The sequence below is a fragment of the Pangasianodon hypophthalmus genome, chromosome 8, assembly GCF_027358585.1.
Source record: "Pangasianodon hypophthalmus isolate fPanHyp1 chromosome 8, fPanHyp1.pri, whole genome shotgun sequence".
Classification (NCBI taxonomy): Eukaryota; Metazoa; Chordata; class Actinopteri; order Siluriformes; family Pangasiidae; genus Pangasianodon; species Pangasianodon hypophthalmus.
The window spans coordinates 7,912,495-7,925,700 of NC_069717.1; the positions used below are offsets into that span (position 1 = coordinate 7,912,495).

The following is a 13,206-nucleotide window of genomic DNA, read 5'->3' on the forward strand; positions in this document are numbered from 1 at the left end:
GGATTTTAGCCCAGTTGAATTGAATTCTACAATACATCATTTTCCTATTAGCTATGTGTGAAGATACTGCAGATTACAAATATTGTGTATTTAGAAAGAAACCCAATTACTGACTGACTCATGAAGATCCAGAGTTCCTAAATTCATGCAGACACTATCTGATCTTTTACAGTTTAGATTATTTTGTACACTCAACCCGGCTCAAAAAGCAGGACAGAATATTTGTACATGTTGTTATATTTATGCCTAGAATTCATTAGTTATTCCAACTTTAAAGGTGCAATAGCCTTGTTTTATTTTATTGCTAGTACAAATAGGATACAATATATAGGCAAAACTTTGCGGACCCCTGACCATCACACCCACATGTGCTTGTTGAACATCTCATTCCAGATGTAGTCCCCCCTTTGCTCCACTCTTCTGGGAAGGCTTTCCACTAGATTTTGAAACATCATTCATATATATTACTCAACTCTACCTATTACCTTTTAGAGACTAAATCGTGCTAATTTTTTGCTAATTTTGCTAATTTAATCTTGGCCAGTTCCCACCCATCAGTTTCTATATAACCGTTACTAAGTGGGGTTGGGGGAAACGGGGGTGGGTAGGCTAATGCTGCATTCATGATGCCTTGTAAGTGGTAATTTGTTAGTTGTAATAATGTCATTTCCCACCTTGGTACGCCTCATTGCAAACACGTCTTTTGTTTGCTCTGTCGGAGCAGGTAAAGCTCATAAAAAGCTACTTTAACTGCACTTTTACAGTTACAGACCTGAGTGGCTATTGGTACTGTTCTACTATAGTGAACTTCAAACGTTCATGCAACATCTTAGACTCAAAATTGCAGCACAGCAACACCAATGGACAGTAGCAAGCAGCCTTAGCACCAAGTTAATGCTGGCTAATGTTAGTGATAACAGCGATTATTATGGTCAATATTGTAGATTTAACCAAGTACCGTGTCTGTATATTAACTGATCTATAGCCAATACTGCTATAAACTAATTTAAAAACTTTTCACAGTGTGAGCAGCCAGGTTGATTTGACATCACTCCATAAACAGGAAGGAATTGGTAGCTGAGAAGACTACCCCAAGTTGACGAGTTGAAATTTCTAGTTGAGGCAGCATTTTCAGTGGCTTTTACCAGTTGTAGGCGGGGAATTACGAGTTGCAACTTCGCCTCGAACACAGCATAATTCATGCCTCCTCGGAGACACATGACGCCAGACAACCGCATCTTTTCGAGCTGCTGCTCACGCTGCATCACAGGGCAGTGTAACACATTTGGAGGAAAGCGCTATCCACTATCTGCTTGCTATCCTTATGATAGCCCATCATAAGCTAGTATCACTGTGATTGACAGGGGAAAGAGGGAGAGAGGGAGAGAGAACGTCACCCCACTCACCCAGAGAACACAGCCAATTTTGCTCTCTTGGTCTCCTTGCCATGGATGGATGTGGCATCATCTGGACTTGAACTCACGATCTCCCAATTTTGCCAATTTTTGACAAATCTTGTCAAATGCACCATTAAATAACCAAACCCCAAAGAACAACTGTTAAGAAAAAATCCTGAGATAAACACTCATTTATTGATTAAAGCAGGGTTGATTGTTCTTTTTATAATACAGTCATTTAAAATACTGACAAACACTTATGAGTCAAGAAATAACCTTATTTCTCTCCTTATATATGTATACACACATACAGTGTTAAGAACAGTGAAATGTACAGGACGGATATACAGAGCCAGGCTATAGGCAGAACGGCATTTACTCTCTATGGCACGTGTGTAACTGTAAAGTGTGGATTAATGATAATAAAAGCATGGTAGATGAAGTCGGTTGTAAAACAGGTTGACACAGCAAGTGGTAAATATTGTAATTAAAGGGTCCGTTTAAATCAGAGACAGGGCTTATGGTGGACTGGTACAAACTCTGTAATGTTTATGTAACCTCTGACAGGAACCAGTGCAGTGTGTCCTGTACTGACACGGTCATTTACACAGAATGAAACTTACTCTACAGTGTGTGACTTTCATGCATGTATAAATCTCTGTAATGCTTTGCCTTAAGGTTCCATTAACTAACATTATTTAACACAGTAATTAGCACGAACAAACTATGAACTTCAGCATTAATAAATCATAAATAACATTAACACAGTAATTATCACTTGGATTAATTAATGCTTTTTTTTTTTAATAATACACCAATTAAGCCAAATAAGCTTAATTAACATGTATGCGGCTGTTAAGTGACAAAAATCAGAACTAAGACTGAAAAGCAAGCTCCAATATTTACACCAGGAAAATATGAACATTTAGGAACATGCTATAATTTACATTTTGCTAATTTATATGTGGATTTTATTTTTAGTCATGGATTGAATAAACATCAGTCGATGCAGGAGTGTATAGTTAACATTTAAACAAATGTCACTGAATACATGTGATAATTTAACATTACATGGTTTACTAATGCTAAAGTTCATGGTTTGTTAATGTTAACTAATGCATTAAATAATGTTAGTTAATGAATGCTTAATATGAAGCATTATTAAAACCCATTATAATGAACAACTGAGACTGCTGAACAGAGGGTGTTTGTGTGTTTAGTTCTCGTACACAATACATGGACAGCTGACATGACAAAGCACCAAGAAGTAAAAAACAGTGCCAGGAGTTCGGAAAAAGTGGCAGCACCTCTGAGGTGAAATAAAAGCTATGAAAGAGGAAACTGTAAAGAATGTGACAGTGCATTCCCTCAGCAGCCGCACTTTTTCACTATCTTGAAGTAATTAAGACCAAAAATATGCAGCTTGTCATGTTAAAGAGAAACCACAAAGCGCAAAGTCCTCTGTCCTGAAGACTGTCCTGTGGGGGAAAACTTACTGACTGTTACAAAGCACTGACACTGGAGACTCCTTCCATCAATATTAAATAAAGCCCTATATACAGAAAACTGCACTATATCAATGAATCAACAATTTTCTTTGATATACAACACCTTTAGGAATCTGTTTGTGGAACGTCCACTACAAAAGTCCCTGTGAATGAGCCGTTACTATAGAAACAAGGAATTAGTAAAACGAGCACAACAGCGCTGTGGTATAAAGGAAAACACATAACAATAACAAAAGACAGTTATGGAGCAGTATTTATTACAGCATAAGGTCATGTGTTGTGGTTGTTATGTGGTTTCTGCAGAGAATTTCTGATAGAAACTTTTTACTTTTTAGTCGCATTTAAGTAAAGATTATAGTTTAGGATAAGAGAAATATTTGGGAACTTTTTCGGAACCAGCGCATGTATTACAGCATTTTATTTGTGTAATTGAGGACAAGTTGTTTAATACTTCTTGGTGTGTTTTAGGGTGATTTGTAGCAATTTTCAGGTATATTCCTTGTTACTTTTAAACATTTCAAGCACATTTCTATGTAATGTGGATTGTTCGTTTAGACGTACTGGTGCGGTCATGACTCAGAGCTATAGCTGTGGAATCGGAGGCAGATTTAGAGAATCCAAGGCGCTGTGGTAAAGTTCCCTCAAAGCCTTCAGCAACAACAACCGGCAAAACATCTGATTAAAAAGATGAGGTAACGGCTCCTAGAGTGAGACAGAAGGACAGCAGCAGAAAGAGAGAAGAGATGATAGAGAAAGAAAGACAAAGCAGATGGAGAGTAGGCAGATGGAAAGAGGGGTGGAGTGTAAAAAGAGATGGGAGGAGAGAGAAAAAAGGATGACAATGCAAGAAAGGGTGGGAGGTTAATGTCACTGAACTCCATGTGAACTGTTAAAATTACATTAATCAATGTTTCCATGCTGCTAGTACAGACAGGCTGACACACACACATACACACACACACACACACACACACACAAAGAGGGAGGCTTACCCCAAGTACATGGACTCTGTTATAATATGAACTAAAGTCTTTACTGAGGGACACCAGGAATCTGCAGACCTGCAAAATACAACAGACAAAGCTATAGATAAATACTGACAGTACAGTTAAGGAATTTCCGTACTGATTATATATTAATTCCCTTCTAACTAACATCAAAATGTTATTTAACATGAATTAACATAAATTAATTAACATAAAAAAGACAACATATGAAAATATTTTCTGAGCAGCTAAAATATACCACTGCATTTTCACGCAGATTAGCAAAGTGTTAATGTCACAAAGTACACATCGACTACCTAAAGGTGTTTCACAAACCTGCTCTGTTCTTAAATTAACTCTGGCTCCCACTCCCTCCTGCTCCAGCGTCTGTCCTGATTGGTCCAGGAGCTCCGAGAATGGAATGAGGTAATTGAAAAGAAGAAGCCACTCCCCCTAGTGGATACAGTTTTACTGTAAGGAGTGCAGAATTTAGAACTCTGTATAAAATCAATGTGCATGTTGAATTACCTCTTCTTTTAGAGAGGAAAAATCCAACTCTGTGCCTGCTGGGATTTCGGGGTAGACGCCTGCAGAACAGCCATTGCACATGAATTTTTAATGAGTCTATAAATTTAAAAAGCCGCAGGCAGAATGATCCGTAGCAGTAGGGCTGCACTCTGTGTTCAGCGTATCAAAAACATTGGAAAAGGAAAATAATATCCTAGGGTCTTAATATCATAATGGTAATATTAATATGTTTAAAATTTGAGTGTGCTGCTGATATTTAGCAAATGGTTTTCTATTCGTCACAGTATGTGCTCACTACATAGCGTGTAACCGCTGTAGACCCTAATTAGTGCACTGTTCAATAGAATTTAAGACCGAATTTGAGATTCGAGAAATGTGACTCCAATAAGTACCTGTTAAAAACTAAAAAAAAAAAAATAATAATAATAATAATAGATAGACAGATAGATATATAGATGACTATAAAAATATATATTTGACAAAAAACAAAAATAATGTATTCCTATGTCAATCCTCTTTTCCTGTATAAAGCAACAAGGGTTATTTAACAAAAAAGGAAATGTGCATTTCGGATATTAAACACTAAAATGTACGCTTTTGGCTTTCAGATATGTAAACATGATTACATTTTCTAATAGTATTCAAACAGTGAAATTTCTTCTGATAGCCCTATCGTGTGTGTGTGTGTGTGTGTGTGCTTCACCTTGCTCTACGCCTTTTTCATAGCTGCTGAAGAGTGTGTGTAGTCTCGCACAGTTATACATAACAAAGACTCCTCCCCTTGGACCCTTTGTAGACACGCCCACTTCACGCTGTACATCGAGAGTCACCTAATAAGATAATGTCAAAAAGAGATTTCAGTCATCTCTGCTACAATGACCTTAAATATAAACATCCATCCATCTATCCATCCATCCATCTATCCATCCATCCATCGACTGTGCTGCTTGTCCTACACAGGGTCATGGGGAGCCTGGAGCCTATCCCAGAACTCAGGGCACAAGGCGGGAGACACCCTGGAGATGCCAGGTTTAGAGAGGCCAATCAGCCTACAACGCATGTCGTTGGACTGGAGGAGGAAACCGGAGTACCTGGAGGTGTGAGCCTAACATGCTAACCACTAAGCCACAGAGCCCCTCTAAATATAAACATACAATAATAATTACAACCTCAAATTTTCACACATACATACTCTTTGGTCATATAATAACAAGTTACTGGACTACTCTAGCGCGTGCAGACATACATGCATATGTGCTCAAACACACACTCACTGGGCTCGTGTGTGCTGTGGAAAGCAGCTCAAACCGCACTGTGGCACAAGTCATCACTCTGATGATGTCATCCCAGGTCTGTCCTACAAGGTCACCAGAACAAACCGAGTCACTTTCACACACATGTAACTCTCATGCACAATGCTCACACACACTGAGCTCACTTCCTGTCTAGCCACACACATACACACCTTCACTTACCTTCCACTTGCTCTCCATATTTCATTTCTGAAGCTTCCTTCATCTGAGCTCTTCTTAATCTGAAGAGAATTTGCATGCACACACACACACACACACACACACACACACAGAGATAGATCTATTTATTTGTGTATAATTATCACCCTTCCACCTTTGCCACTGGACTCTGGAGCAGTGGAAACATGTTCTCTGAAGTGATGAATCACGCTTCACCATCCAGGAATTTGAGGTAAGATAGTGGATTCTGTGGTTTGGTGGATGCCAGGATGACGCTACCTACCGGAATGCATAGTGCCAACAGTAAAGTTTGGTGGAGGAGGCATGTCAGGTGGTTTTTTTAAGGGTTCGGGCCCTTTATTTAATGCTACAGAATACAGGAAATTCTAGACAACTGTATGATTCCAACCTTGTGGCAACAGTTTAGGGAAGGCCCTTTCCTGTTCCAGCATGACTGCGCTCCTGTGCACAATGCAAGGTCCCCAAAGACATAGTTTGACCATTTTGGTGTGCACAGAGCCCTGGCCTCAACCTCACTTAACACATTTGAGATGAATGGGAACATCAATGTCACCTTCTCATCCAACATCAGTGCCTGACCTCACAAATGCTCTACTGATTTAATGGGCATAAATTCCTATACACACACTGCACAATCTTGTAGAAAACCTTTCCAGAGTGTCAGCTGCTGGGGGTTTTAGCCACGTAATATGTATATGTATATGTATAATATATAAAAGCTTGCCAGAAAGGTTCACAGGGCATCTGGTGGGTACTAAAGATGTAAATCAGGACTGAGAACCAATGGAATGCAAATGTGATTTTTTTTTATTTAATGTGGGCATGAGCGACTAGTCAGATAGAAAGCTAATGGGACAAACGAAAGATCACATTCATTAACATTACAGCTCGATATCTCTCATTAACAGCATCCTTTATAACTACCTGGTTAGGGTCGCAGCTGTTTATATTAGGTTACTAGTTCATTTATATTTTCGGTAGAACATTAGAATATATCATAGGCAGGTACAAATAAAAATATTAGCTGTATGAACAGGATTAGTTGCGCACACATCTCTATTTGAGACTGCTCCACATCACTAGCTGAGGTTGAGGAACTGTCAGAGCCAAAATTTACAGACTATGCTGACAGTGCTGTTATTTTTACCTCTGGGGTTTTTCCCGACTGTTTCTGGTGCCAAGTGGTAGGGTTCGCACTTAATTCCTGCCAAAAACCCCTTTTGGTTTAGGCTACACCCACTTTGGGTTTAAATCTGAATATAGATACAGATATGGGTATTTGGAGTACTAAACAGATACAGATAGTGTCACTGGGTTACATCCCTCATTGGTCTTTTCACTTAATACTGTTAGTTGCAGCGTATCTGCTGGTATGCTCATTATGTCCCATCGAGCAGTGGAAAGGGACCACCGCAGGACCACTGAGAGCAGGTGTTATTTGGATGGTGGAACATTCTCAGCAGAGCAGTTACACTGACATGGTAGTGTTATGGTAGTTTGTGTGCTTCGAATGCATCAGGTGCAGTAATGTTTCTGTGGTTTTTAAGCCTCTTGGGATTGAGAACAGTTTACCGACCACAAAGCATCCGGTTGTCAGAAACTGACACTGACGAAGGGCTGGAGGATGATTAACACAAACTTTGCATGGGGAAACTGTGCTATAGTCTCAAGCTATACAGTTACAATGTGTAATAATGTAGCCAGGAAATGTATACAGTGTTTGCAAAACCCAACATTACTGCTCTGTCATACCAGCACAACACACACTACCATGTCACTGTGAAAAGGGAACAGCCCACCAATCAAATAACATCAAGTCAGCAGTGGACCTGTGGCAGTCCTTTTCTAATGATGGACAGGATGTAGGGTGTGTGACAAATCAGGCAGCAGGGCTACAGTCAGTAATTGTAGTATAACTACAACGTGCTCCTATGTATTAGGTTTTCCTGATAAACCGGCAATGCAGTGTAAGTATCAGATGCATTCATTAAAATATTAACATATATAGTAAGTTTGTATGTACAGAAGAGTGCATAACTTACTGCAGGTATTGAGCTGCGCTCATCTGAGTGCCTGGAGTCTTTACTGGACCACACACTACCAGCCTCTGACAGACAGACACACAGAGATAAATGCAAAATTGGCCAAAACTATGTGAAAATGTTTTTATTTACTTTTTAATGTTGACTTGGCGATGTTCCTGCAAAAGTCATGTTAGGTAAGGAGCCATTATAAGAAGCGCTGTGTCAGCCTAAATGTCTAAAACCTTCTTAGCTAAGTCTGATTTCCTCACACAGTAAATGCAGTAAATATCACACTTTGATCAAGTTATACCTGCCTTACGAAATTATGTAATGTTTGTTGGAAGCAGATATTGGCCCATGCACTGCAGTTGTATTGGAATCTTTAAATGCAGTTTTCTTCCTTTTAACTTTTAAGTGTTAACCAGATTTTAAAATGTTATATCTATATGTTATTTTTGTGATTGAGTTGTGTGCAAAAGGAAACATAATTCAGAAAATCCTGTAGTCTTCAGAAATATATAAAATAATGTCTAAATTTCGTCATGTGAAGGGATTTCACAGGCTGCCACACACACACTGCATGTGTAAGAGACGCTTTTTACCAAGCTGAATAGAGAGACCAGCGTCACCTGAGTGCATGTGGTTGTGCATGCTTCGGAGAGACTGACGATACTAAGTTCCTTTTTTTTAAATGTTAATATTTAGTGTTCCTCTTTTAAATGTGACTGTGAGTGTGTGTGAGAAACCTGCGTTGCCATGGCGCTGGTAGCTCTCCAAAGCATGGCTGTCTGCTGTTGGCGGAACTCATCCTGACAGGAAGTCACATGTAGCACTGTAACCGTGGACACCTGCAGGAAAGGCAGGGTCCTACAGATCAACCATACTGCACAAACAACAATCTACAACTGCTAATAAATACAAAAACATGGACAAAGTCAACCAGGTCCAACAAAAGGAGCTTCCTGGTGAAAGCAAATGAATAAATTTTGTTATTTTCTCATTTACTATCCACCAGGAAGCTGTCACATATTGTGTTAAAAAGAAATGTGGTCAAGTGCAGGTTTGAATATTGGGTTAACAGCAGAACTTTTGTTACAGTGAAATTTGAATAAATATAAATATGTGATGATATCGTCCATGTGGGACTCACAGGAAAGTCTTCTACGGCTCTGTCCAGCTGAGCCAGATGACACAATGCCTCGCGCTGCACTGTAGGTGAGAGAGAAAGAAGGAGAAGATTTACGCTTATTATACCAATAACAAACAAGCATAGTAGATGAAAATGTACATTTTTACAGTCTGATTTTTTTTAGCACGCCAGATTTAAGCAGGAACCATATGCAATGACACCAGAAATTTTCAACATGGATTAAACTCAGCATGGAGGAAGGAGAGGAGATGAGAGTACCTGACCACATACTATCTATACTATATAATCATCTTTTTTCTGTATATAAACTCTTCAGTTTTTGTATCTGTTGTCTGTGTCGAAAGAATTTAGATCTATGATGGATGTTATCCTTATGTAAAACTAATCAAGAGGGAACTCTCCATGTTGGTGGTTGACTAACTAGTTTTGCCTGTTCTGACCTACTCAGCGCATACACCTGCATTGTCCAAAATTTCCCAAAGGTGTTCAGTTGGCTTGAGATCTGGTGACTGTGAAGTGCCAAATCATATGATTTACATCATTTCATCCACATTAAACCATTCAGTGTGGACTTGAGCCCTGTGAATGGCGGCAGAGACCAGTCCTATCAGGACAGAAATGTTCCATCATAGGATAAAGGTAATCAGTCAAACCATGCCAATAAAAATAATTGCGTCCCTCAACACAACAGAAAACCACTAGGTTTTCATTTAATTTATCACCTGTCTATGTCTGACACTTGACCATGTGACTGTAAAGGGAACTATCCTACTGAAATTAATGAGGATGCACAGATTAGTGATCGCTCCTCTCCCACACCTACAATGAAGTGACAGTAATACGTGCAGAAACAGCAAAAGCATCTGGCTTTCTTTCACCGTCATGCAGACCTGATAATTTCACCCAAAACAGAAACTGCAAAGAACGCTTGTGCTGACAGTGCATTCATTTTACAGCTACTGCAGTTGTGGATTGCCTTTGTAAATATGGTGCTTTTTATTGTTTGACAAATGTGGATAATGCAATTGTGTTTAATGATTTTACAATGTGTGTATGGGTCGTGTCAGGGAAGACATCTGTTCACACTAAGGACATCTGTCATATAAAGTGAACTGTGTGACTGAAAGAAAAATCTAAATTAAGTAATAAGGCTGGAAGTGTGGAGTTAAATGCATTTCACTCATACACATACACACACACACACACACTTGTCTTCACCTGTGCAGGTGCCAAGAGTGGGGTCATAACCCTGCAGCTCTACATCCTCCATCACTCGCTTCAGGTTTATCCTGACCTCCTCTGTCATCCCTCCATCCTCTCCCTTACTCGCCCTCTTCCCTCTCTCTCCATCTGTCTCTCTGTAGGAACAGTTTTCCAGGGCGTTCCTCATCTTTTCCTCTCTCTCCTCACTGGTCCAGCTCACAGACGCAGCCGGCCAATTGATGCCCAGGATTCGGAGGAAGCTGATGATGTCACTCTCCTCAGGCAGGGCAGGACAGAAGGACACAGAGTAACTGCAAAAAAAGATTATAAAAAGATTTTAAAACACACAAGGGGCATATTATATACCTTTGTTTTCTCTCTCTCTCTGTCTGTCTCTATGTCTTTGTCTAGCTCTCTCTCTCTCACACAAGGTTTGCTCACCCTTGTCGCAGGAGCACTGCTCCGAGGTGGTCAGCGATGAGGACGGTGCGGAGCTGCCCCAGTGTCAGAGTGTCTGGAGTGGGTGGGGCTTGTTTGGCATGCAGTGCGGGGCAGTTGATCAGAACACACCCCTGTCTTTGAGTGGCAGGTCTCAGGTATGCGTTCATCCCACACAGAACACCTCGGAACGCTGTGCAGCGGTCCACTGTTACACGCAGCCCCTCCGCTGTGATGTCACATCCTGCAAGTGGTAACACACCGCTTCCACGGAGAGAGAGGATGCGTCTTAGAACGGCCGGAGGAACCTGTACACAGACACACATGGACACACAAACACCAGTTATATAACTATCCATACATGTGCTACAAGCTGGCTCAGGCTCACAAAGCAACTGATGTACACTCTTCAGGCCACAAGCTTCAGAATCTTAAAAGCTGCAATCTGATCGGCTCTGGATTGTCTCGGTCAGTGGATTGAAAAAGTAACTGACATCAAGTCAAACATAACATAAAAGACTAGAATTCCCATGACGATTATGACTGTGATATGCTTTATTCCATATCTGAATAGGGATAGAAATCCGTCTAATCCCTATCCATGTAACAATTTCATGAATGCAGATCATCTACTAAACAGACGTTTCTGGTTCTGAATACAGAATAATACATGGTTTAATGTGTTTCCACTCTAATTTACAATGGTTTATAGAGTAAATTGACATGTATATCATAATGGCATAAATGACATTGATCTGGAGACAAGTTTTTCAGGGGTAGTATATGTAATGACGTAATTGTCCAAAGTGGGCGGAGCTTAAAGCCTTCTTCAAAGTTGCTAACTTTAAGCTATCAGACACTGAAATAAACATTTTTCTGTTGAGTCTTGACATATTTATTCTAGCACTTTAAGAGATGGTTATAGATGCAATATATCCAAAAATCTGAAATAAATAACCAGAATTCTCTAGCTGTAGTGTCTTGTTTTAAGTGACTGAGTATCATGTGATTATTATAGCACAGGATGATTGGTGCTTTTGTCCTGGGTTTTTGAGGACAGTGGAGAGATGTAAGCATCTGCCTCAGGTTTCAAATGTTTGGGTCAATAACAGCAATGTCAACTGTTATCAGTCCCTGCATTAGTAAACCACACAAACAGCATGGCAGCAGTACACATGCCTTTACTAACTGAACCTTACCTGCGCGTCTGAGTAAAGCGTAGCCAGGACCGTGTTGGGCGCCAGGAAGTCTCGGTTTCTCAGGTTTTTGGCGCTGCTCTCTTTAAACCAGAGCTTGTCCCGCTCGCTGGTGCTCCTCTCCCCGCTGTCGGTGTGCTCTGACTCGGCTTCGTGGCCGCTTTCCCTCCGCAGAGCACACCGCAGCGCCCGTACAGTGGAGCCGATCCGGAACGGCGCCGTTTCCGCAATCTCCATCATTCACCTCGTTCACAATGTGAACATAATAACCATTCAGTTGAAACCTTGGTGTGATTAATTATATCTGTGAGGCCGCTAATGGACACCCACGCGCTTTCCTTCCCTTGCACATCGATCACCAGCAAATCACTGAGACCGGAACTTTTTAGTAGGGAAAATGCTCCAGTACGGTACATTTCACTGGAACATACACGCTCTGGAAAGACGCCATCTTAAGTGTGGCAGGGTTTAGGCGAGTTTTTTATTTTTATTGTTATAAACTTTGTATTATTATTATTATTATTATTATTATTATTAAAGTTGTTGTTTGAATGTGCTTGATTACTTGGTTAACAAACTGTATTAAGTGCACATAATCCATGTGGCACTTTTTTCCTAATTACATCTTTGAAAAACTTGGTGTTTTCTTTCCTTAAAATTGTAAATTCTGTAGATAAAATGCTACTGAAACTCAAACATCCACAGACAGGCACTTACATCATGGCGTATGGTATAGAAACACAATTTCTCACCTCACTCCTTTTATATTTTGAACAATGAGTATATAACATTGTAATAAGTCTGTTAATCTTCAGGCATTAATCCTCAGTAACTGATTTATCCTAGTCAGCATGGCGGTGAATCTGGAGCCTATGCCAGGAACACTGGGCGTGAAGTGGGAATACACCTGATGGGATGCTAGTCCGTCAGTGGGGACCCTCCTGTGCACACACATACACACACACACACACACACACACACACACACTCATTCAGTATTGCCAATGCACCTGCTGGCATGCTTTTGGGAGTTTAAGGAATGGTTTGATTCAAATATTTTGTTAGTCAGGCAGTTGTTTAATTCAAACAACTATTTGATGTCTCATAATGAATTTTACAGTAAGTTTAAGTGTTAGTTATTAATTAGGCAATAGCTTATTGTTCAGGCAAAGACTGTATAATCCTTTCTGGTTTATATCAGTGCTCACAGTGGTGAGTTGAATCCCAAATAGTTTCCTTACTTCCTCCATGATGGATATAGCATATGAAGTACTTGTTGTACAC

The 13,206-nt window shown here is 40.1% G+C and overlaps 1 protein-coding gene across 1 annotated transcript; it reads right to left on the bottom strand.

Moving 5' to 3' along the window:
• Positions 1-1,570: 1,570 nt before the first annotated feature.
• Positions 1,571-12,304, bottom strand: dalrd3 (DALR anticodon binding domain containing 3). Its single transcript, XM_026929567.3, has 13 exons — positions 11,927-12,304; positions 10,731-11,035; positions 10,305-10,600; positions 9,087-9,145; positions 8,683-8,784; positions 7,955-8,019; positions 5,895-5,953; positions 5,694-5,776; positions 5,123-5,249; positions 4,420-4,478; positions 4,228-4,344; positions 3,898-3,966; positions 1,571-3,607 (listed from the first exon to the last, which is right to left on the bottom strand). Exons 1-13 carry the CDS (start codon positions 12,161-12,163, stop codon positions 3,488-3,490), a joined length of 1,698 nt encoding a protein of 565 aa, XP_026785368.3. The 5' UTR covers positions 12,164-12,304; the 3' UTR covers positions 1,571-3,487.
• Positions 12,305-13,206: the final 902 nt, after the last annotated feature.